The sequence below is a fragment of the Carex rostrata genome, chromosome 17 (assembly GCF_964058835.1).
Source record: "Carex rostrata chromosome 17, lpCarRost1.2, whole genome shotgun sequence".
Lineage (NCBI taxonomy): Eukaryota > Viridiplantae > Streptophyta > Magnoliopsida > Poales > Cyperaceae > Carex > Carex rostrata.
The window spans coordinates 8,743,095-8,765,915 of record NC_135934.1 but is presented as its reverse complement, the minus strand read 5'-3'; the positions used below and the strand labels follow the sequence as shown (position 1 = coordinate 8,765,915).

At 34.2% G+C, this 22,821-nt stretch overlaps 2 protein-coding genes across 5 annotated transcripts; one reads left to right on the top strand and one right to left on the bottom strand.

Moving 5' to 3' along the window:
- Positions 1 to 9,026: 9,026 nt before the first annotated feature.
- LOC144568361 (D111/G-patch domain-containing protein) lies at positions 9,027 to 11,654 on the bottom strand. Of its 4 annotated transcripts, none has more exons than XM_078318680.1 (8): positions 11,456 to 11,654; positions 11,146 to 11,355; positions 10,950 to 11,050; positions 10,299 to 10,415; positions 9,921 to 10,196; positions 9,667 to 9,833; positions 9,319 to 9,549; positions 9,027 to 9,210 (listed from the first exon to the last, which is right to left on the bottom strand). In XM_078318680.1, the coding sequence occupies exons 1-8, from the start codon at positions 11,587 to 11,589 to the stop codon at positions 9,121 to 9,123; spliced, it is 1,326 nt and encodes a 441-aa protein (XP_078174806.1). In that variant the 5' UTR covers positions 11,590 to 11,654; the 3' UTR covers positions 9,027 to 9,120. The 4 variants fall into 4 exon arrangements, with proteins under 4 accessions (XP_078174806.1, XP_078174805.1, XP_078174807.1 ...); XM_078318679.1 differs by having other exon boundaries at positions 9,319 to 9,555; positions 11,456 to 11,653; XM_078318681.1 differs by having other exon boundaries at positions 9,319 to 9,555; positions 11,146 to 11,360; positions 11,456 to 11,642.
- Positions 11,655 to 19,798: 8,144 nt separating this feature from the next.
- Positions 19,799 to 22,584, top strand: LOC144568317 (galactinol--sucrose galactosyltransferase-like). The gene is made up of 2 exons (XM_078318624.1): positions 19,799 to 21,192; positions 21,349 to 22,584. The coding sequence occupies exons 1-2, from the start codon at positions 19,930 to 19,932 to the stop codon at positions 22,471 to 22,473; spliced, it is 2,388 nt and encodes a 795-aa protein (XP_078174750.1). The 5' UTR covers positions 19,799 to 19,929; the 3' UTR covers positions 22,474 to 22,584.
- The last annotated feature ends 237 nt before the right edge of the window (positions 22,585 to 22,821 follow it).

Genomic DNA, 22,821 nt, shown 5'->3' with positions numbered 1-22,821 from the left:
TCCTCTGGTCACTGGTCTGCAGATTAATTATTTAACAAATGAAACAAATTAAAGTGCCTGCCAGAATCTCCGGATCCAAGAATTAAAGCCTACTGTACCTTTTCTTCTTTCTTTATTCTTAAACATATCATCATCATATATAAAAATAAATTATGTTACCCTAACCTTTAAGAGGAGGGTTCAAATGCCTCCATTTTTTGTGCCTCCACTATATCTCCATTTTTTAAAACTTTAATAACTCAAAATTTAAAACTTAAAAGTCAAAATAAAACCGTTAGATGTGATCTATGTTATTTTCTCTATGTGCTCATAAAAAATTATCACATTTCAATTTTGTTTTAATGTGAATCAATAAGTTCAAAAATCAACGTATAGAAATCATCCACATTAATGCATTTTTTACAAGCTCTTGATGACAATCAAAATAAAATTGAAATGTCATAATTTTTTACACGTGCATAAATAAAATGACGTAGATCATATCCAACGGTTTTACTTTGACTTTTAAGTTTTAAATTTTGAGTTATTAAAGTTTTAAAAAATGGAGGCATTTGAACCCTCCTCAACCTTTAATAATATTTATAATTATATTGGTATGTGGTAAGTTGGTATGCCTGTGGCCCTGCACTGATTAATCACTTAATTGCTGCAAGCAGCCTTTTTTTTTTTTTGAGGGGAAGGTGAGCACCTTAAATTTATAAATGCACACTTATTCGATATATAAATCTCCTCTTGGCCCTCGCTGGTATATAAATGCCTACTCTACTGTACTCATTCTATAAGTATAAATCATGATATAATGGCTCGCATTTCTATATTTGTTTGTTTTTGTACATATATCATATCAGTTTTTTTAAAGAGGAAACAAAACAGAGAAACAACATCATATCATCTCGGTAACTGGTAAGTGATAAGTTGTTGTGGTGAAGTTATGGGTTGTTGGTTAGCATGTGTTGACACTTGACAACCATGGCAATAAAAATATATATTACAGAAAAGGAAGGTAACAAGTTGAAAGCATAAGAATAGCTGGCATTGGTAACCGGTAAGTGGGTAAGTGGTAAGAGGCAGACAGTAGAGATCGATTATTCCCTTAATTTAAGGTAGAACAGAATAACCGGCCTCGTGACAGTGTGTAATTAAATTCCATGAGGTAAAAGATGAAAAGATTTCAGATCTACCTATCCCAAGGTAAACTGTCCGACTCCGACAGGATAGAATGAATATAGATTATGTATGGGTTAATGGACTAATGGCTCCCTCACTAATTAATATTTTTATTCTTTACTTACGCCATTGAGTTTGCTGTGGTGTTGAATTACTCTGGGGATTGGATGCATGACATTACAATTCTTCTAATAAAATGTACATATATACTTCTATAATTATTGCTTATTGGTGTTTTGATGAGTAAGCTAGCTAGTAAGTATGATTGTTACTTAATGCTGTAATTAATGAAGTCACCAACTTACAGAGGAGAGCTTAGTTTAATAAGGAATAGAAAATGAAATGAGAGGTATAATTAAAGGGAAAAGGAGCTGAGGTAACTTTCCTGGTACGGGAGGCACATGATGCTTGCAGTTGTAGATCTAATTGTCCCTAATTTAAAGCTTTAATTAAATATTAACAGAGTTTAATTTAACATCACCCCTTCATCAGCATCTCTTACCACCCTGCACTGCATGTGTTGTATGTATAGTTAATAATTTGTACCAGTAGCAGTCTATAGTCTAGGGAGGAAACCGCCATTTAGGGGTTAAAAGTTCCTCTTAATTTATTAAAGAAGCCATTTAAGCCAGTTACATACACAGATCTAGATCTAACCACTCCCTCCCACCTTCTCAAATTAACTATTAACTATCCATTTTAAAAATTAAAATTGAAAGGAGATCTCAGGTTCAACTGTTAAAACAGACCTCCAATTGCCTCTTTGCTTATTGGTGTTTGTAACTCTTATTCAACTCTCAACTGCACCAATTCTCAAAAAAAAAAAAAAAAGAAAGGGAACTGGAATATGAGTTAATGACATGATGGGAATGTATATGTGACTCCTTAAAATTCTTTAAAATGTATATGTGACTATTTTTTACATTTGTTTTTAAAATTCTTTAAAATGTATATTTAGTTTTTGCATTAATACATATTTATTTTGTTTAAAACAAAGTTGATCAAGATCAGTTCGGAGTTGCTTGCAATAGGAGAGGTTAAAAATATAAGAATAAAAGTAAAAAAAAAAAAATGCAGCTAGAATCGCCAAGTGAAACCTTTAAACCCGTTAACCGCTATAGAAAGCAAGAACTATATTTTATTTTTTAGTATAGTTGTTGCACTCTTGTGTTTTTCTTTGTGTGAAATTCTCGATGAAACACATAAACGTTTGGATCATGCAAGGATTAGTGCAAGAATAGCGATTTTTGGGTTAATTAGTAGTTGAGAATAGTGCTAAACCAAGGAATTCAAGAATAGCACTAGCTTTGACTATTCCGGATTAGTAGAAATGTTGTTTGGATTGTATTTTGGAATAGCAATGAAGGAAAGGAATATAATAATGATTTATTTATTTTTATCTTTTCAACTAACTTTTATATTTATAATGACTTGTTAAATATATATAAAGCATCATATTTTTCAATAATACTTCAATCTAATATTTAAATTAATATTATATTATATTAATATTTAAACTAATATTATTTTATTTTTCAATTAATATTTAATTTAATATTAAATTTAATACTAATCTAATATTTAAACTAATATTATTTTATTTTTCATTTAATATTTAATTTAATATTTAGTTTAATACCAATCTAATATTTAAAGTAATATTATATTACATTTAATATTCAAAAAATTTATATTATATTGATTTAATATTAAAAAATATATTATATTATATTTATTTAATACTAATATAATATTTAAATTAATATTTTATTTAATATTAATCTAATTTGATATTATAGTTATTTAATACTAATATAATATTTAAATTAATATTATATTACATTTAATATTTAAACTAATATTGTATTACATTTAACATTTAAAATAATAATGTATTACATTTAATATTTAATCTAATATTATATTATATTTAATCTAATATTTTATTTAATACTAATCTAATATGGTATTATATTTATTTAATATTAATATAATATTTAAACTAATATTATATTATATTTATTATTTAAATGACTACGATATAATATTTAATCTAACATTTTATTTAATATTATATTTATTTAATACTAATCTACATTTTAAATTGATATTACATTACATTTAATATTTACACAAATATTTTATTTAATACTAATCTAATATTATATTATATTATATTTAGTACTAATTTAATATTTAAACATACTTTAATTGAGAGGAATCAAATATTTTATTAATATCACTAACCCCACTAGAGCTATTTTTTTCTAACCCACCATTTCTTTGGATTAGTAGAATATAGCTATTTTTGAGCTAATCCAATTTGCAAATTTGTGTTTGGATCATCAAGATTTGAGAATAGTAAATAATTATATGAAGCAGACAAGCAGTGTTAGCTAGTATGCCATTGCCACGTGACTACGGGGGAGACTATTTATTATCTAATCAACATAGCTCTTGTATAAAAACAAAAACAAAAACAAAAACAAAACAAAAACAAAAATTACTCCTGTATACAAATTACTATTACTGCCTTAGATCTTAAATATCAACAAAAACAGTAAAAATTAAAATTGGGTGCATAGTTGCATTCTCATCAAAACTTTTAGAGCAAAACTAGTGCCCACCAATAGAGATTGGTGAGCACTTCTCAAAAAGGTTAATGGATTGACTTCGAACTACAGATCTGAACTGTTGAAATTCATATACTTAGTGAGTGATACATGTACATGCAAAAATTTTAAGTTTGAAATTTATTTGGTACATGGTTAAACGGTCAAAACAATGAATATTTTATAAGTTATTTTTTTTATTGTTTTATGTATTAACTTTTCATTGTTTTTTTGACCGCTTGACCATGTACTAAATAAATTCGAAATTTTAAAATTTTTATATGTAATGCATCACTCACGAAGTACTTGAATTTCAACAGTTTGAATTTGTAGTTCGAAATCAATCCGATAGTTTTTTAAAAGTGTGCTCACCAACTCCTCTTGGTGAACACATCGCACCCTAGTTTTGCTCAAACTTTTATAATGACAAATATCTTATTAGATCTTTAAATTAGATATATTTCCATTTAAATTTGAACATCTCTTCTATTTACCCATCTTATGACTTCATTAAGTTATGCAAATTAAAATAAATATAATTCAATATTAAACCAGGAATAAACAGTAAAATATCATCTTTACTCCTTCAAACTTTTGCATAATACAGTCACACAAAAAGAAGATAAGTCTCACCAATCACCATGATTGACATAACTAGAATTGGCCGAAATTTATATTAATATCCAAAAAACCTATCAAATTTCGGATTATACACTTGTTTCCTAGAAAATTCAGAAAAAAACCAATCCATCAAATAATTTGTCATAATGTTTTTTTTTGCTTCTTGTCAAATTGAAATTTCTGCCAAATACGAATTCTGCTTTTCATCAAATAATTCAACGCATAAAGAATTTCCGCTGAATAATTTGGCGGAAGATCTATTTTCATTGAATTATTCAGCAAAAAATCTAGAGGCCTATAAATATGTGATTTTCTCTCTCTTCTATCTCACAGTCCATTCTGCAACTGAAGAGAAGACAAGAGAAAATCGCATATTTCTGCATTTTGCGAAATTTTTTCGTTTCTTTAATTCTAAATTATTTAATATTTCAATTTATGTTGTAGAAATACTTATATAGTTATTATTTTGAAATTGTAGTTTGTTATCCAAATCAACCAAAATAAAAAATGATTTGTGTGAAATTGCTTGTTGGCGGGAAAATTCAATATAATGATGACGGTGTCTTTTGTAGTACTCATCCTAGAAACTCATTTCCAGTAACCGTAAATCATACCTTAATAACTAGTAGAAGATAAAGGACAACTAAAAAAAATATGAAATACAATTAGAACAAGACGAAAATACAACCAATAGTAGATAAAAGATAACCAGTAAAACATAAAAAGAGAACTAATACAATATGGAAAACCACTAGAAGAAGATAAGTAACAACAAGAAAAAGATAAAATGTATCTAGTTTTAAATGAAAGACAACATGGAAAAGATGAAAAACAACTTGAAGAAGAAGAATAAATGTAATTAGTAGAAGATGAAATGTAACTAGTAGAAGATGAAAGAAAACTAGTTCAAGATTAAAAACAACTACTAAGACTACAAGAAGAAGATAAAAGACTACAAAGAAAAGTTGAAATACAACAATAAAAAGATGAAAGAAAATTAGTACAAGATGAAAAATAATTAGAAGAAGACGAAAGTAATCGGACAATATTCTAAATCAGTTTGGAATTTCCTAAATTATTCTAAACCATTTTGGAATTTCTAGATTATTCGGACAATATTCTAAATCAGTTTGGAATAAACCAATTTATTATATTCTAAATTAAAATTTAAATTAAAAAAATTAAAAATACCTAAATCGAAGTGCCAATCAATTAGACAGTCAAAGCTCGAAACAACTAGAGCGGAGGGCCAAGGGGTTTAGAGGCGGGGGTAAGAGACAGAAATGGCGCTGGGCGGGATATATAGTCTCAGACCGAAACTGCAAAAAAAATTGCGGTTTTGGGACTAACTGCAAAAAAAAAAAATGAAGTTCGAGAAATTTGCAAAAAAAAATTGCGGTTTGAGAAAGCCTCTAACCGGTATAATTTATTGCGGAAAGTTAAGTTGAAACCTTTAAAAAAATTTGCGTTCTGGATAGTTTTCGAAAAAACATAAAAATCTGGGTAGTTTCTGAAATTTAATATATTTTTTTTAGATATTAATAAAAATTTCGGATAGGATTTGTGTTAGTGTTCAAGCTGTCACCGCGATTCTTCTAATTTTTGTCCTCCGTCCTTCTCCGGATAGATGTCAATGTTGCTTGAACGAACATTTAGTAATTTTATAAGTATAGATCTCTAACATTGCAACCACAGAAGCTAAAGAAATAATATTTGCACATATAGACTAATTGATTATAGAATTATCTTGTTTTGAAACTTCAACTTTTTTTAATATATATTTTTTTTCTATGGAGCGAAGTTCGAGAAACAATCCTAATCAAAATAAAATTTGCTTACCATTTTTAAGAAAATAATAAGCTATTCAATCAATTCTAAATGGAGGTCTTTAATATTAAAGTCAGGAATTTAATCCAGAAAAGAATCCAAGTAAAGGAAAAGAATACAATGGAAAATTTTAATAAAACAAAATTTTGTTCAAGTAGTGTACAATTGTAGTCAGAAATATGATGAAGCGTTTGTAAAGGATCCATGTCAATGGAGCCGACATTTTTATTTTTACCCCATTAAAAATTATTTTAATAATAATAATTAAAGTTTAGTAACAATTTTAAAAATACTCAACCCGTGAAATTTTTTCACGGGCTGGAATTTTAATTCCAATTTTTTTTTTAAACATAAATTTGTTTTTATTTTTTATTTTTTGTATTGAAATATTAGAAATGTTGGATATATTTCTTTGAAAATAGATGGAATACAATATAATTTGATTTATTAGAAAGACTGTAACAAATAACCTGGATCAATATTTTTCAGGCCGAATTTTTCGCGGCTGTAAGAAAAATTAATATATTTCTGTATGTGTTATTGGAAAAAAAAATGCTTAGATTCTGAGTTATTGATTCCGGTTCAAAAGTCACTTCTATGTAATCTAGAAAATATTGTGATTCTTCTAGGACATTTAATTTATGGAAAGTTTTATCTACTTTTGAAAAAAAAACAAAAACTTTGAGTTATTTAATAATTATTATTCAAAAAGAATTCTCAAAATAGATACAACATTTTATAAATTAAATGTCCTAGAAGGATCACAATATTTTCTAGATTACATAGAAGTGACTTTTGAACCGGGATCAATAACTCATAATCTCAGCATTTTTATTTTTTTTCCAATAACACATACAGAAATATATTAATTTTTCTTACAGCCGCGAAAAATCCAGCCTGAAAAATATTGATCCGGGTTATTTGTTACAGTCTTTCTAATAAATCAAATTATACTGTATTCCATCTATTTTCAAAAAAATATATCCAACATTTCTAATATTTCAATACAAAAAATAAAAAATAAAAACAAATTTCTGTTTTAAAAAAAAAATTGGAATTAAAATTTCATTCCGTGAAAAAATTCTAGGGTGGAGTATTTTTAAAATTGTTACTAAACTTTGGTTATTATTATTAAAATAATTTTTTAAAGAGGTAAAAAAAAAATGTCGGTCAATGGAGCTGGTGAATTGAAATTTTGAAATTTAGATATTTAATTTAAAAGATATCTAATGAGAGGGGGGAGGGAAGGAATCTAGGCACGAGGGACACATCCCATGATCCCATCTCACCTGTAGATAGTTTATACTTTATAATTTAATTTAACGGTGATGCTTTTGTTTGAGAGAGGGGCTGCGCTGCACGTGACGTGAGGAGGATATGGTGGATGGATTATGTCATTATGACTCTCCGTTAGCGCCTTCGTTAGACAACCCCCCACGCTATTTGCATTTTTCTGTGCCAAATTGCCAATTACAGGCTTACAGCTGACACTGTTTGGTTTGATATGATTGTTTTTTTTTTTTTTTTTTCGTATTTCCATTCTTTGAGAATTGAGGCTGACAGCTTCATTGATTGCTTAAAGGAATCAATATACACCAAGATATTAATTTTAATTTTTGCTGAAAGGAATCAATATACACCAAGCTTCATTGATTGCAAACAATCAATTCTTCCAATCCAATCAAAATGTGGGTTTGTAAATTATATAGGTCTTGATTTGGTGTGGGTTGACGTGGGCCCCTCGACAAATTGCATAATTGACCTTTGTGGGCTCATTGATCCGTCGATAACGTTTGGTTGTTTGTTTGTTTTTCTTAAATGAGGCCCACAGCCCCATATCACTCATTGCAAACCATCAATTATTTTCCTAATTTCTATGTTCTTCAGGAGAATTGTTTTTTATTACTTTTTTGCTACGTACAGAGTTATTATTATCTTATTTGATTGGACCCGAGAGCACTTCGCTTTTCCTGGTATCCGTTAATCCGTATCACTGATCAGAAAACGCAACTTTTAAAGTGAATTTTAAGGTACTTCTTTAAAAAACTTTAAAAATATATTCGGCCCCATCAAAATTTGTAAGATTCAATTAGAATCAGGACACGTGCAGCTAGCCAACGAGCCCTAATATCAGAATCACTACAACAAATATCAAATGTACTTGGAAAGCTACAGTGGAACGCAACAGCTTAAATGTCATTTTTGAATTTCAATTAGTAGCATCGTAATGTTTCAAGGTTCAATTGCTCTAACCTCTAGCGTATTACTAGCATTCAGGATTTACCATAATAGAGCATGTATCTTTGCTTTGATACAGACATACTGTAGATAAGCAAGACAGAGTCATAGAGAGAAAAGAGTATTAATTTATATGCGATGTGCGGCATGCGCCGATGCCCAGGAAGAAAAGCAACTGGAAGTACCTCTCCAGTGAGATCACGTGCTATTTAAACAGGATTAAGATTATAAAGCGATCACTTCATATAATAAAAATATAACAATAATCATATAAAAGAATCTTTATCACTCACAAGTCACAAGGTCAAGGTCATGGGGGTACCCAATATGCTGTTCTAGACTTTTAGGCGCAATTTAATTCCCCGGCTTTTGAGGCGACTAACCTTGCCTTTCCCCCTTTTTAATTTTTTTTTTATTCTTTCCGCTCCTGTTGTATATTTTTTTATGTACTTATTTAACAAAGAGTCCATTAATCAGTACAAGTCATTACACACAGACACACAGTATGGCATAAATAATACTAGTATCTACAACAACAACAAAAAATGCATTCCAAGTTCATTTGGCAGAAAGATTTTTGTTTGATTCATCACTCTCCTCAACTTGAGAGTGGGAGCAGAGTCTGGCTACAATAGAAATAACAGCATCATCAATTTCATTTCCATCCCAAGCCAGCAGTACCAATGTTGCCTTTTGCTTCAACTGGCTCCAGCATCCCCTTTCTGCTGCTTCCTAGCGCCTCACCCTTTCATTTACATCAATAATAATACATATTATACATCACACTGTTATTAGTATATCAATTCACTATTCTTTCAATTTTTATTGAACATTTAAGAAATAAGAATGTCACCTGCTTCCACCCCATGCTTTCCATAATCTTGCTAGCATAGCTTTGGGTCCCAAAAGACAGCACCCTCGCTTCTTCTTGCGCGATCGTCGGATCATCATCAGATGCACATCCCATGTCCTTACTATAGCCGTCTTTCTGACAAGGAGCAATGCCATTGGCACCGTGCAGATGCCGCCTCTCTGCTGCTCTATCCCTGTACCTGTAACTGTTCTTGTACTCCCCCTTCTCTTCCTTATTCTGTTAACATTCCGAACTCAGCTTTAGTTACATCTTCATTATTATTATAAGTGTTAATATAGATATGAATAATATGGCATGAGATGAATGAAAAATGTGAAATGCAACAACCTGGCTGCTCCTCGGGAAAATGTCAACATTGCATGCCTGCTCGATATGGGAAAGGGAATGGGGAGAGAGGAGAGGGAAGCCCCAGCCTTTGGTGGGATTCGAGGAGTCGTATTCTGACAACGTGGCCAAGTACCTCTTGCTTGGCGTCCTCAGCCTGTACACCTTCCCTGAATGTGCCACATCATTAAACCATTACACTATATATGTAATGTAGGACATGCACCGATATATGTTGTGGTTACTGGTGTGAGTACCTGACGCAACCAGGACGAGATCAAGATGGACCTGACAGATAGCGGTGGTCTTAACGGTACCGCCGCTGGATGGCAAAGAAGGATGCAAGCTGCTAGACTGACCCACCAGCCGCCCCATCAGCCTGGTTATTTTACTATGGTGCCCTTTGTGACTTGTTTCTTCGAGCAATTCCCAGTCCCAGAGATCCACTGTGTTGATAATGCCTTCATCACTGTCTGATCTGTCTACTTGGCCGTATTGAGCCATCCAGCTCTCTTCCTCTGCTGATAGCATCCCTGGCAAGAGCCCAAAGATGTTTGCTACTTAAAACACTTTTTTTATCTATTGAACAAAAACATGGGAAAACATTTAAAGAAAAAATGAACAAACAAATATACCTTCGGTTCCAGATGCATTTTGAGTGGCGGTGTCATTTTCTTGTTTGCCCGAAACAGATTCGCCAAGCATTTCTTCAGACGGTTTATCATCCATCTCACTCTCTCCACCATAATGGGCTGTTTCCAATCGAAGAAATTTCCGTGGTTATTTCTTTTTCTTTTTAATTTGAAATACCCAAACGGGACTGTTCTTTCATTTCATTCAAAAATCAAACATACAATACAGAAAAAAAAAAATCATTGCCTCTACAAACTAGCATACACAAGCAAATTCAATTTTTTAAGGCCTGTACAAAATGATGTTAAATAATAGAATTGGCCTAATGGGGCTGTAGAGGGACTTGGTGGAAGTCACCTGGTTTCTAAAGAATAAAAGGAGGGCAATCTATTGTTGACAATGCCGATAATTTAATCTCAGAAATTACCAATGCGACTTTACTACTGAGGCCAATCTATTGGTTGAAGGTGATGAATAAGGGAGGACCCATGATTGTAATGTGTGTACACAAGTGAAATTGGAGGCGACCTCATTTGAGCAGAACTATTATTAATCGATCTTAGTAAATAACAAAAAAAATGCACAAATGCAAATAAAAGAAAAAGAAAGAAAGAAGAGGGTACATGGCACCTTACAGTTGAGAGTGAACTTACTATGTGTTTGGGAATAGGAATCTCCGAAATGATCATCAGAGGTACCTCCTCCAGCATTGCGGTAGCCTGATAGATACTCATTAATTAGAATTTCATCAAGCCTGTACCAAACAGAAGATAGTATGTAACAATAATATTAGAATTAAATATATAGAAAGAGCAGATAAATTTGATTAAATTTAAGAAATAGCAGCACCATTCGGATGGTCGGGAGTAATGGTTCTGTTGACTCTCATGACAAGAAGCGCAATCTTCTTCTATAGCTGTAGCAATAGAATGAGAATTGTCCCCTTGAGGTTGATTCATTTGATCGAGGAGCACATAAGTGTTATTTTGGAAAGCGTAGTAGCAGGCATCTCGGGTGCTGTAATACCATCCAGCTGCGGGGTCGTGATAAAACCCTGTGCTGTACTGCGCCATCACCATCAAATAAACAAACAAATCATAAATAAATTAACAAAGGGACGAGAGAGAGCGAAACGATGGAGATTGTTGTTAGTTGAAACCTGGCGTGATAGTAGAGACCGGAGGCGGAATCCCACACGAATACAGACTCATCGGATGCTGGCATGCTGCTGCTCGGTCTCGGTCTCGGTCGTCTTCTTCCTTCTTGCTGTTGTTGTTGGGGTGATGCGGCCATAGGGAGTGATTTGGGTTCGGGTGCTGTCGCCTGTCGGAAAACAAAGCCCAGTTGTGTTGTGTGTTTGCACTTTGCAGTGTGGTACTGTGATTCATATACTATAATATTTACATTTGGCATCGCATCCGCTGCCAAGCCCATCTACTTTTATTTATTTTCAAATTTTAAATTTTAATCAGGCAGATTACTGGGCTGGGCCTGAAAAACTGGAATACATCCTCACGGTGCCATGCCGTTGAGCAGCAGAGATTCTGAAATACTGATGCAGATACTGATCTGAAAATATCTGGTTCTAGACCGACTGAATTTCTAATAATATTTATTCGTTTGAAATTTGTCGCTTCATTTTAATTGCTGGCTACAAATGACTAATTCTTGTCATAAAAATGTGATATACTCTGGGAAGGCGCTAGAAAGTCGATGATGGATGTTGACAGATGAGAGGAGTTCCCATTTTTTTTATTTGAAAGTCGCTAGGAAGGTGCATTTTAAATGTTGCTTCTTCGAAACTCTAGAATTTATGGCGACATGTCTCATCGACGTCTGCCTTCTTTCGACACGGTACATTTAAGAACCTTTTTTATTCTCCGGTCAATTTTTAGAAGAAAGCAAGTGCCAGGTGGTAAGCTGTAGGTTCGTGTCGGATCTGAATATAAAGTAACGGAACAAAGGTATTATATCCGTATGGAATATTCATTTACCATCAAATAAAACGACAAAACAGTAGTTTTCACTGGGTAGTAGCTGGTTTAAAATCAATATGGATAGGGTTGGATGGGAGCGAATAGCAAAATTTGTGATTCGTAAATAAAAGTAGAGAAAAAATAGTAATTTTAAAATTAGTGTCAAAATGATATTATTTAGATAAATAAAATGTTGTTCATTTAAAATAGTGAATAGATGTAACTCTGGAAAAAAAAAAAATTGTTAATAAAGTGTTAATTAAGAGAAGGATAGGTAAGTGAGATCTCAAACGAATTGTCACGATAACAAAAGTGGTATCAATTTTGCCATTTCGGAACTGTGTTCGCGAAAATCCGAGAAATAAGTAATTTTCTCTCTTTTTGCACTTTCGAATAATACATATTCTAACATTTACAAAAAATAAAAAATAACAGTTATTCTAACTATTTCGAATAGCCAAAATGTTATTTGAATGCATATTGTTATTCCGAATAGCTCTTTCAAGTTATTACTAAACCGACTTGTACAAGATCGGTAAAGTACTGAAAATTAGTATTGTAATATTTTTTAGTTAGAAGCCTCTACATATGTTTATCGTGTAAAATTATATGTATTATGTAAAATCTAAAAAACTCAATAACCGACATTTAACTGGTATAAATAGATGGTAGGAACTCATGAATGACATGAGAGAGAAAATACAAATCACGTTCTTGTACTCTCTTTTATAATAAAAGAAAGTTTACACCTCTCTATAATATCTACAATTCAAGTTATATATATATATATATATATATATATTTTTTTTTAAAGGTTAGTGGCTTTAAATACACACTAACAATTTAATTGATAAAAATTGGACTTACAACGGGTCAAATGACCCTCCTTCCTAAATCTAAACTCATTTATTCTCATGAAATCACGTACCACTCTAATCAACTAATCACACCTATCTACTCTAAAAAACACCATATTACCTCTTTCTCCATCTCTATCTACAATCGAATCCATTTTTGTCCGATAACCGTCGCGCTTCGATGGCTGGATTGCTCGCGCTCCGATCAAGATGGGGATAAATACTCTACACTTCGAGCTCCGACGATACCGTACTTTTGGCTCCGATCGGCTTGGCTCCCTCCCCTCTCCCTCATTCTCTTCTTTGTTTGAGGAGATAGAGACGAGAGAGAGAGGGAAGAATATCAATATGCCAGAGAAGAAAACTAGAAGTGGGAGGAATGAAATGGAGAAAAGTGGAAGAGGAAGAAGAGAGCGGCAATGGCTAGGGTTTCTCCTTTTTCCAAGTTATATTTTCAACAATCAGTTCTTGCTCGAGATCGAATTTGAATGAGAAAGGGTGGGGGAAAGGAGTATGGGTGTTCTAATGTTTTGATTTTCAACCGAACTGAAAATTTTTGGTTTAAATGGTTCGTTTTTTCGGTTTAAATGGATTGGTTCAGTTGAAATTTTGAATTATTTTGGTTTAAATAGATCGGTTAGGTTTAGTCTTTTCAAAACCGACTAAACCGAACCGACCGAATTATATTGGTTCAAGTATAATTTATATTTTGTTTGGTTCAATCATTGCTTCATTTTTTTTCATTTTAGTTTAAATATTTTAGAACATCTACATATTTTGTATGGAATTGAACGACTTGTATATGAACATGTGTAATTTTCGTTAATAATGGCACCAATAGGTTTATGACGCCAAACTCGGTCCCAAATCTCAATTCTGCTAGTTACGGGTTTTGAAATGGTTTAGTGGAATTAGAAACAATTTTGTAAAATGAGAGATAGAGATTGCTCTGATACCACTTGACGCCAAACTTGGTCCTAAATCTCAACTTCGCTAGTGACGGATTTTGAAATGGTTTAGTAGAATTAGAAACAATTTTGTAAGAGAAGAGAGAGATTGCTCTGATACCACTTGACGACAACACGTCCCAAACTCTACTCCGCGTGTACAGGTTTTGTTTGATTTAGTGAGATATTGAACAATTTAGGGAGAAAATCAAGACAAGAAGAGAGAAATCGTAAGAGAGAAGATAAGAAACATTCATATATTATCAAAAGCATGAAGAAGATGATGACATGTAGGGCTGCTAATGATTAAGGTTCGGTTCAAACTCAGCTTGGCTCACTGAGAGAAGCAAAATGATTTGACTCTTAACTCGGCTCAATTTTGAAAGAAAAAACTCGGCTCAACTCATGTAAATACTTGATCCGACTCGACTCGACTCGGCTCGCGAGCTGACTCATTATAACAGTACTTAACCTATTCATACTAAATAGACCTCGCTATTTGCGATTAAAGTGGGTTGTGGCAGTGTAATTAAATGAGGCTACTTTTATCCTCCATTTTGTTACCCCTCCAGTACCTTAACGGGGATATTCGTTTGAAGTGAAGTGTGGTTTCCAGTACTGTTAAATGGAGAGAAACAAGATGTTGAAAGATTAGTCAGTAAAGAAGTCTTTGACGAACTTTTGATCTACAAATTACCGCAACTTCTTGACGAAGGAAAGAAAAATAATTGGAAATAGTACGATGGGCACTGGACCAAATTAGTCCAATAACCATTTCAAGCGGTCCGATTCACAAAGATACGTGAAGAAACCTTTGAGATTCGTGCCATTTAAATTAACAAGCATCATTATGAAGATCAACGGATTTGACTTGAAGTCGGTCCGATGCTCATCATAGGACCGCCACCCAAACGGAAGGAAATAGCAACATGGAAATTGGAAAGATTGTTGTTAGCAAATAGAAGGTAGTTTACTATTATACTGGAGAGAGCGATGGAAGGAAATCGCGAACTCACGATGGGCCGGCTTGATAGAGAGAAAGATTGCGTTAACAAAATTTAGTTAATAGTTTAAAAATACGAGTCGGCTCGCGAGCCGAGTCGGGTTGAGCTTTTTCTTTCAAAATCGAACTGAGCCGAATTTGAGTTTTTTTCCATTTCGAGTCTGATTCGTTATGAAATATTGAGCCGCTCAACTCATTGATTCGCGAGCCAGTTCGACTCATTAGCAGCCCTAATGACATGCCATCTCTTCTTATAATCAATCACATAATAAATAACATAGAACAACGAAAAGTCCAACTTAGAAACTAACAACACATAATGACTAACTCTTGAAAACTCTAACATAATTAAAATGATAAGAAAAATATAAATAGTTAAACATAGAAAATCGTAACATAATAAAGTCTCATAGAAAATACAACATAACTTAATATTGCAGTTAATCATCATAGGAAATAATGAATTAGTGGAACCCCTTCTTGAGACTTCTGCCTAGCCATTTAAGAAGATTTAAGAACAATTAATCTGTGCCAAGTCCGAGTTCGAATCTGGGTTTGGGTTCAAGCCGAAATTTTGGTTTGCATCAATTTACTTCAGTTTGAACTGAACAAACTAAAATTTACTTCGATTTGTTCGATTCGGTTTTATTTTTAAAAACTAAAGAAAATTTTGATTTTGTTATTTTGGTTCGGCTGACCGTTTGAACACCCTACAAGGGAGGTCAGTGGTAGTAATGCAAGCCGTCAAAAATCAGACTTGGAAAAGTCTGAGGAGGCAGCCATTTGCGGAATAGAGGTAAGAAGAAGAGAGAATATGTTGAATAGTTGGGAAATAAATCCGCTGTGATTCTAAGGGCCTGTTCGGCTGCACAGTGGGCATGGGAATAGGAACGGGAATAGAAAAAGTTTGAACTGAAATTTACTGTTCACGTGGGAAAAAAAAAATTCAGTCTGAGTGAATTTTTTTTTTCCACATGAACAATATTTTCAGGATTACATCCGAACAGGCCCTAAAAGAATCACAAGATCCTGTGATCCTAAATTCACCCCTTTATTTTTGTAATGTACAAATCTCAAAACCACTCATATTATTTTGCACGAATCTCCAAACATATAAATGGATGGATTTAGAATAGCAGGTCCTCTAATTCCAAAGAATCGCAGCAGATTTTTATCTGAATAGTTGAAGTGGTAGTTGCAGTCACAACGGCAAATGTGAGATGAACTAATAACGGGCTTAAAACTTAAAAGGAGGCTCTCATGATAAACAGACAGCAAAAAAATGAGTCGCGGAAGAGCATCTTCTTTTTCTTGCAACAAACTAAAAATTAAGGGGATTTTTTTTAGCTAACCTTAGTTTAAAAGGTACACAATCATAAAGTCATGAATACAAATAAATTAATTTCTAAAGCTTAAAATAATAAGTACAACTTTGAGCAAGTTACATTTTAACATATTTTGTTTCCAGAATATATACAAAGAAGTATTTATATAAAAAATAAGTTTTGAAAACAAAACATTTTTTTTAAAAAATGATCTTATATTCAATAAAAATTTAGATTTTTTTTTTTTGAAATACCAATACGTACTTGTAAAAAACAATATGATAAGTTGTTAAAAAAATTATACGAATAAAATATGAAAGTATAGTACGTATTACTTTAAATATGGAAGTATAAGAGGGTGTAATTGTCATATCTAAGTTGCAATTTGATTTTGAAGTCTTCAGTAATAACAATACATACATTACATTTCACATTTAAATAATTTAATCCCATATAATTAGAGATAAATTGAGGAGTATAAATTCTGAATGCTTAAAATAACGATTTTGTAAAGCTCGCTTATTTATTAGGTATGATGATTAAATAGCAATTTAAAATAACATTTTAAGAATATAAATTGTAATGAACAGTCTAATGGGATTCTTTGTTCGTGAAATTTCATATTGTACAATTCCGTGACAACTGATTACGGTTTAAGAGCTTTCTTTATTTAATATAATTTGGTTTCATCAAATTAAACACAACTCTTCTTTAAGTGAGGACAGAAAAATGAAATATATTAGTTGTCTGATAAAAATAAACATATAGATCTGTTGATTTTTAAAGAAGACTGTGTAGATAGTATAGATGAAAATAGAGGTGCAAACAGATCGGACAGTGATAAAATCATATCCATAAGCACTTTATTTTTTAGATATCCATTGAATATTAGATAGATAGATATTAAACGAATACGGATCGGATATCTTTAAATATATATATATTTTTTTATAATATATATTTACTATTTGAATATTGAATGTTGAGTGAGTTTATGGTACTATGCATATTACGATTTGTTACCGTGCTATAGCTCTATATTCGAGTTTTCAAATCCTAACGGTCAATCCGAACCGTTCATCTTGTTCTCCATATTAATATGTGTTTGGAGACCAAATTTTATATTTTTTGAAATTTTTTTACTATTTTTTTAGATTTATTGAAAATCACTGTTTTTGGATGGTCCAGAATTTTCAGATCAAGTGATTTTCTAAATATCTAAAAAAATAGTAAATTTTTTTCAAAAAATGTAAAATTTGGTCTCCAAACACATATTAATATGGAGAACAAGACGAACGGTTCGGATCAACCGTTAGGATTTGAAAACTCGAATATAGAGCCGTAGCACAGTAACAACCCGTGATATGCATAGTACCATAGACTCACTCTTGAATGTTTATATCTAATTTTTGAATACGAATCCACGAATACTAAGTATAATATCCGATCAGTTTGTAAACCTAGATGAAAAGGTTGCAGTGGGTTAGGAAGAATTAAAAATGTTGGGAGTCCCGGTACATAATTTTTTTTTGATAGCCAACTGCCTGCCAATACATAACATGCCGACAAGTCCATGTATCCAATAAATAATATATTAAGGAAGCGTTTGAAGTTGGAATTGAGCCAGGCACATACTGGCATGGATGCATCTAGTTCTAGACAGAGAGGACCAATTCTCAATTGCTCAAAGCACCGTCCAAGACTTGACTTGGGAGGAAGCAGTCTTGGATTGATTATTCAATTGATTTGGATTTTGGTCGGTGGCTGAGAAAAAAGAGACAGACCGTTCAATTTTCTTTGCGCGTCTGTCTCAATTTTCTTAAATTTGACCGATATGGATAAAATCTTAAACAGACTTAACTAACTGTTACTGTTGCAGGGGATATGGATAAAATTTTCTTCCAACTAATTTGTCTATTCACTGTAAAGGATTACGTTTCTACTAACTGTATCTGTATGTCGCTTTTCTCAAGTTAATTAATCAATTAAGGCTTTTTTCTGTTTTCAACTTTGACCGGTTTCTCATCCTTTTAATTTATTTATTGTCCGGATATTTTGCTACCAACAACCAATATATGTTCAGTTTTTCATATTTATATTCGTTAAAGTTACTTTTATTCATATTTTATTTTTAGTAGATCAATACTGGTTTTATTCGTATTTAATTGTTACATGTTAAGATTTTTTAAATATCATTTATATAATATTATGACTTTTTTAAAATTTCTAAATAATATAAATTACTAATTAAATAAAATTATGCAAATATTATAAATTAAATTTGGCATAATAACATAGTTAAGAAATAAATGAGTTTTCATATGATTTTCTATTTTTTAATTATCCAATAAACTAACTAGTGAATATATAATGATTCAATAAATTAACGAAACTTTATATTCTTATCCAACAATTTTTTTAAAGATCTTATTTTATACCGTAGGAGTTGAACAAATAAATAAATAAACGGATTTCATTACCGTGCAATCCTTTATGACTGTTGATTATATTGATTAAAATAATATATATATAAGCGTAAATAGAAGAGGATGGATGGCACGTGGTGAGTCTAGGCAGCCGTCCAACCAACACCAATTATACAAATACAATACAAGGATAGCGTGGTCCCCACAGTTTCGTGACTGTTAGTTAAGTCGGTTAACTAATGAAATTCATTCATTCATTAATTGCACTTTCTCTACTTAATTTAATTTGCATCTCACAAAATTAATACACACAAACGAAAAAAGAGCTCACAAAATAAAAAATATATATATTACCAACTCTATCTAGTGTCTACACATACTTGATCCCTTCCTTCGACAGCTCATCCTGCATACGCAGTGCAAGTAATAACATTAGAAGAAAACCAGGCTTCATGGCAGTGTGAATGGGACATATAGGATGTTTCGACACATATAGTTAGTTAGTTCAAAATTAAATAACAACTTCACCAATTTCTCCACAATTCCCAAAGATAAGTTATATTTAATTCCAATATAGGATTGTCATTTATAAGACGATTGTAAAAATAACGGTTAAATTTTATTGACAATTTTTTATGGGTGGTGAGGCTTTATGTTTCGAAGGGATATACTCAGCTTCTAATTTCGAAAGAAAAACGAGGTGATTTGTACTGATACTCAATTTTGTGGGGCTTGAATTGATGGATGGGGGCATGGGGCTAATTAAGTTTTGCAGAGGGCATAGGCAACACAAGTACACAACACCTGTCCCTTGCTATGAGGAGCACGTAGCAGGGACTATGCTTCCTAGTGGCTTCCATAAATTATTATATTCCCTTCTTGTAATTTAAGACCTGCCTCACAACTCACAAGTTGAACCGATTTTGTAGGAGTGTGGGGCCCGCCAGACACAATGTTATAAATACCGACCATACAGATCCATCCAATTATAATTCTCAGAAACCACAGAAAGTAGAAAGAAACAACTAGCTACAGATCCATCCAATTATAATTCTAATCTTCAATTTCACTTTACATTTCATTAAAGAGATCCAGCGATATGAGTCCCTGTCCCAACCTCCTCTCTAATTCTGACGCCAATTGCAATGGCGCCCTCGACAATACTGCTACTCTATCAAACAGATCAGATTTCCAAATCAAGAACTCAGATATAACAGTTTGCGGTCACTCAATCCTCCAACACGTCCCTTCTAACATAACTTTGACCCCCGCCTCAGCACTCGTCTCTCCGACCCCGGATGTCGAACCCACAGCCGGAGCCTTTTTGGGGTTTGATGCGCTCGATGCCAAGAGCCACCATGTGGCACCCGTCGGCCACCTGGACAGCATCCCGTTCATGAGCATATTTCGTTTCAAGGTATGGTGGACCACACATTGGGTCGGCAACAAAGGAGGCGACCTCGAGCACGAGACCCAAATTGTTCTTTTGGATCGCTGCCTCAATTCGGGTCGCCCGTATGTCGTGTTGCTGCCCATCATTGACGGGCCGTTCAGGTCCTCCCTGCAACCTGGGCCCGAGGAGAGGCAGAACTTTGTGGACCTGTGTGTGGAGAGTGGGTCGACACAAGTGATCGCCTCCACTTTCAGGTCGGTGTTGTACCTTCATGCTGGGGATGATCCGTACAACGTAATCCGAGATGCAGTGCGTGTCGTTAAGTCCCACCTGGGAACCTTCAGGACGATGGAGGAGAAAACTCCACCGGGAATCGTGGACAAGTTCGGGTGGTGCACGTGGGACGCCTTCTATCTGAAGGTACATCCTCAAGGCGTGTGGGAGGGTGTCAAGGCCCTCTCGGAAGGCGGTTGCCCGCCCGGTCTCGTTCTGATTGACGACGGTTGGCAATCGATTTGCCATGACGAGGACGATCCCAACACCAATCAAGAAGGGATGAACCGCACTTCTGCAGGTGAGCAGATGCCTTGCAGGCTCATCAAATTTCAAGAGAACTACAAGTTTCGCGACTATAAGAGCAACAAAGATGACATGAAAACTGGCTTAGGCGCTTTTGTGGGTGACTTGAAAGAAACCTTCCCAACTGTGGACTATGTGTACGTGTGGCACGCGCTGTGCGGGTACTGGGGAGGCCTGAGGCCGAATGTAGCGGGGCTGCCACCTGCTCAAGTGGTGAGGCCACAATTGTCGCCTGGACTAGAGAGAACAATGGAGGACCTGGCGGTAGAGAAGATAGTGAAAAATGGGGTGGGACTTGTGGAGCCGGGGAGAGCACGGGAGCTCTATCAAGGGCTGCATTCGCACTTAAAGACGTGCGGAATTGATGGCGTCAAGGTGGATGTCATTCATGTAAGTCTACTGTTCTTATTCTTCTTAATTATTAATTTATCATATATATTGTATTAATTATTCTTCTAATTATTTTGTCACTTCTCTATCCTCAATTGAAAAGTCAAAACGTCAAAATGCAACTGAAATATTATGTAATGTCATGCATGTATGCAGCTGTTGGAGATGGTATGCCAAGAGTACGGCGGTCGGGTGGAACTTGCCAAAGCCTACTACCAGGCCCTGACTGAGTCGGTCGAGCAAAACTTCAATGGCAATGGCGTCATCGCAAGCATGGAGCATTGCAACGACTTCATGCTACTCGGCACCCGCAACATCTCCCTTGGCCGTGTGGGTGATGACTTCTGGTGCACCGACCCCTCAGGCGACCCTAACGGTACCTTTTGGCTCCAGGGCTGCCACATGGTGCACTGCGCCTACAACAGCCTCTGGATGGCCCACTTCATCCACCCAGACTGGGACATGTTTCAGTCTACTCACCCTTGCGCCTCCTTCCACGCAGCCTCTCGTGCTATCTCTGGCGGCCCCATCTATGTCAGCGACTCAGTCGGCTGCCACGACTTCCCTCTTCTCCGCAGCCTTGCCCTCCCCGACGGTACCATCCTCCGCTGTCAGCATTACGCTCTCCCCACCCGCGATTGTTTGTTCCACGACCCCTTACATGATGGCACAACCATGCTCAAGCTCTGGAATCTCAACAAGCATACTGGAGTGCTCGGTGCTTTCAACTGCCAAGGGGGAGGATGGTCTCCTGAGGCCCGAAGTAACAAATCTGCTGCTCAATTCTCTCGTACGCTCATCGCCATGGCCCGTCCCTCCGACATAGAGTGGAACCAAGGAAAGACACCAATCTCCGTCCATGAAACAGACCGCTTTGCCGCCTACTTCCATAAATCTAAGAAGCTAACATTGTTGCAACCCGATCAGGAATTCGAGGTCACCTTGGACCCTTTCAACTACGAGCTCGTTGTGGTCTCTCCCATTCGTTGTTTTGGTCCAAGCAACCGTGTTGAGTTTGCTCCGATTGGACTTGTAAACATGCTTAATTCAGGTGGTGCCGTCGAATCTATTGCCATTAGAGATGACAACAGTGAGATCCTTGTTGTTGAAGTCGATGTGAAAGGAGCCGGTGACATGCGAGCATACTCGTCAACTAGACCGGTGGCATGTTGGATGAATGGCAAAGAGGTGGAATTTACGTACGAGGCAAGTATGGTGTTCGTGCAGGTGCCGTGGTCGGGTTCATCTTCAAAACTTTGCCATGTCCAGTATCTCTACTAATGAAGTACTACGTACGTACTTAGTGTGTAATAATATGTATACTCGTCTGGAGTTGTAATTGCATGGTTTGTTTATCATTAATTAAATCTAATGTTGTGTTTACCCTCAAAATTGTAAAAGCCATTCTAATTAATTAGTATCTGATTGTCAAAGCTAGGTTTGTAATGTAAATATTAGAATATTAATTTTTTATACATTTTGCTTCTGGTTGAAAGTCAGGCATCCATGATATATAATATAACAAAAGAATGCGATTTATCATTTATAAAGACAACAAACATTACAAGCCCATAGCCCATAACTTTCTCGAATACTTAATTTCGAGGTCTTAATTAAACGGCCTCAATT

Excerpts from the sequence above, each read along its gene's own strand:
- LOC144568361 (XM_078318679.1), bottom strand. The coding sequence starts at position 11,589 with ATGGCCGCATCACCCCAACAACAACAGCAAGAAGGAAGAAGACGACCG. Across the intron at positions 11,356-11,455 it reads GGTCTCTACTATCACGCCAG|CACAGGGTTTTATCACGACC; the intron begins GTTTCAACTAAC and ends GGCGCAGTACAG. Across the intron at positions 11,051-11,145 it reads TACTCCCGACCATCCGAATG|GCTTGATGAAATTCTAATTA; the intron begins GTGCTGCTATTT and ends TGTTTGGTACAG.
- LOC144568317 (XM_078318624.1), top strand. The coding sequence starts at position 19,930 with ATGAGTCCCTGTCCCAACCTCCTCTCTAATTCTGACGCCAATTGCAAT. Across the intron at positions 21,193-21,348 it reads TCAAGGTGGATGTCATTCAT|CTGTTGGAGATGGTATGCCA; the intron begins GTAAGTCTACTG and ends GCATGTATGCAG.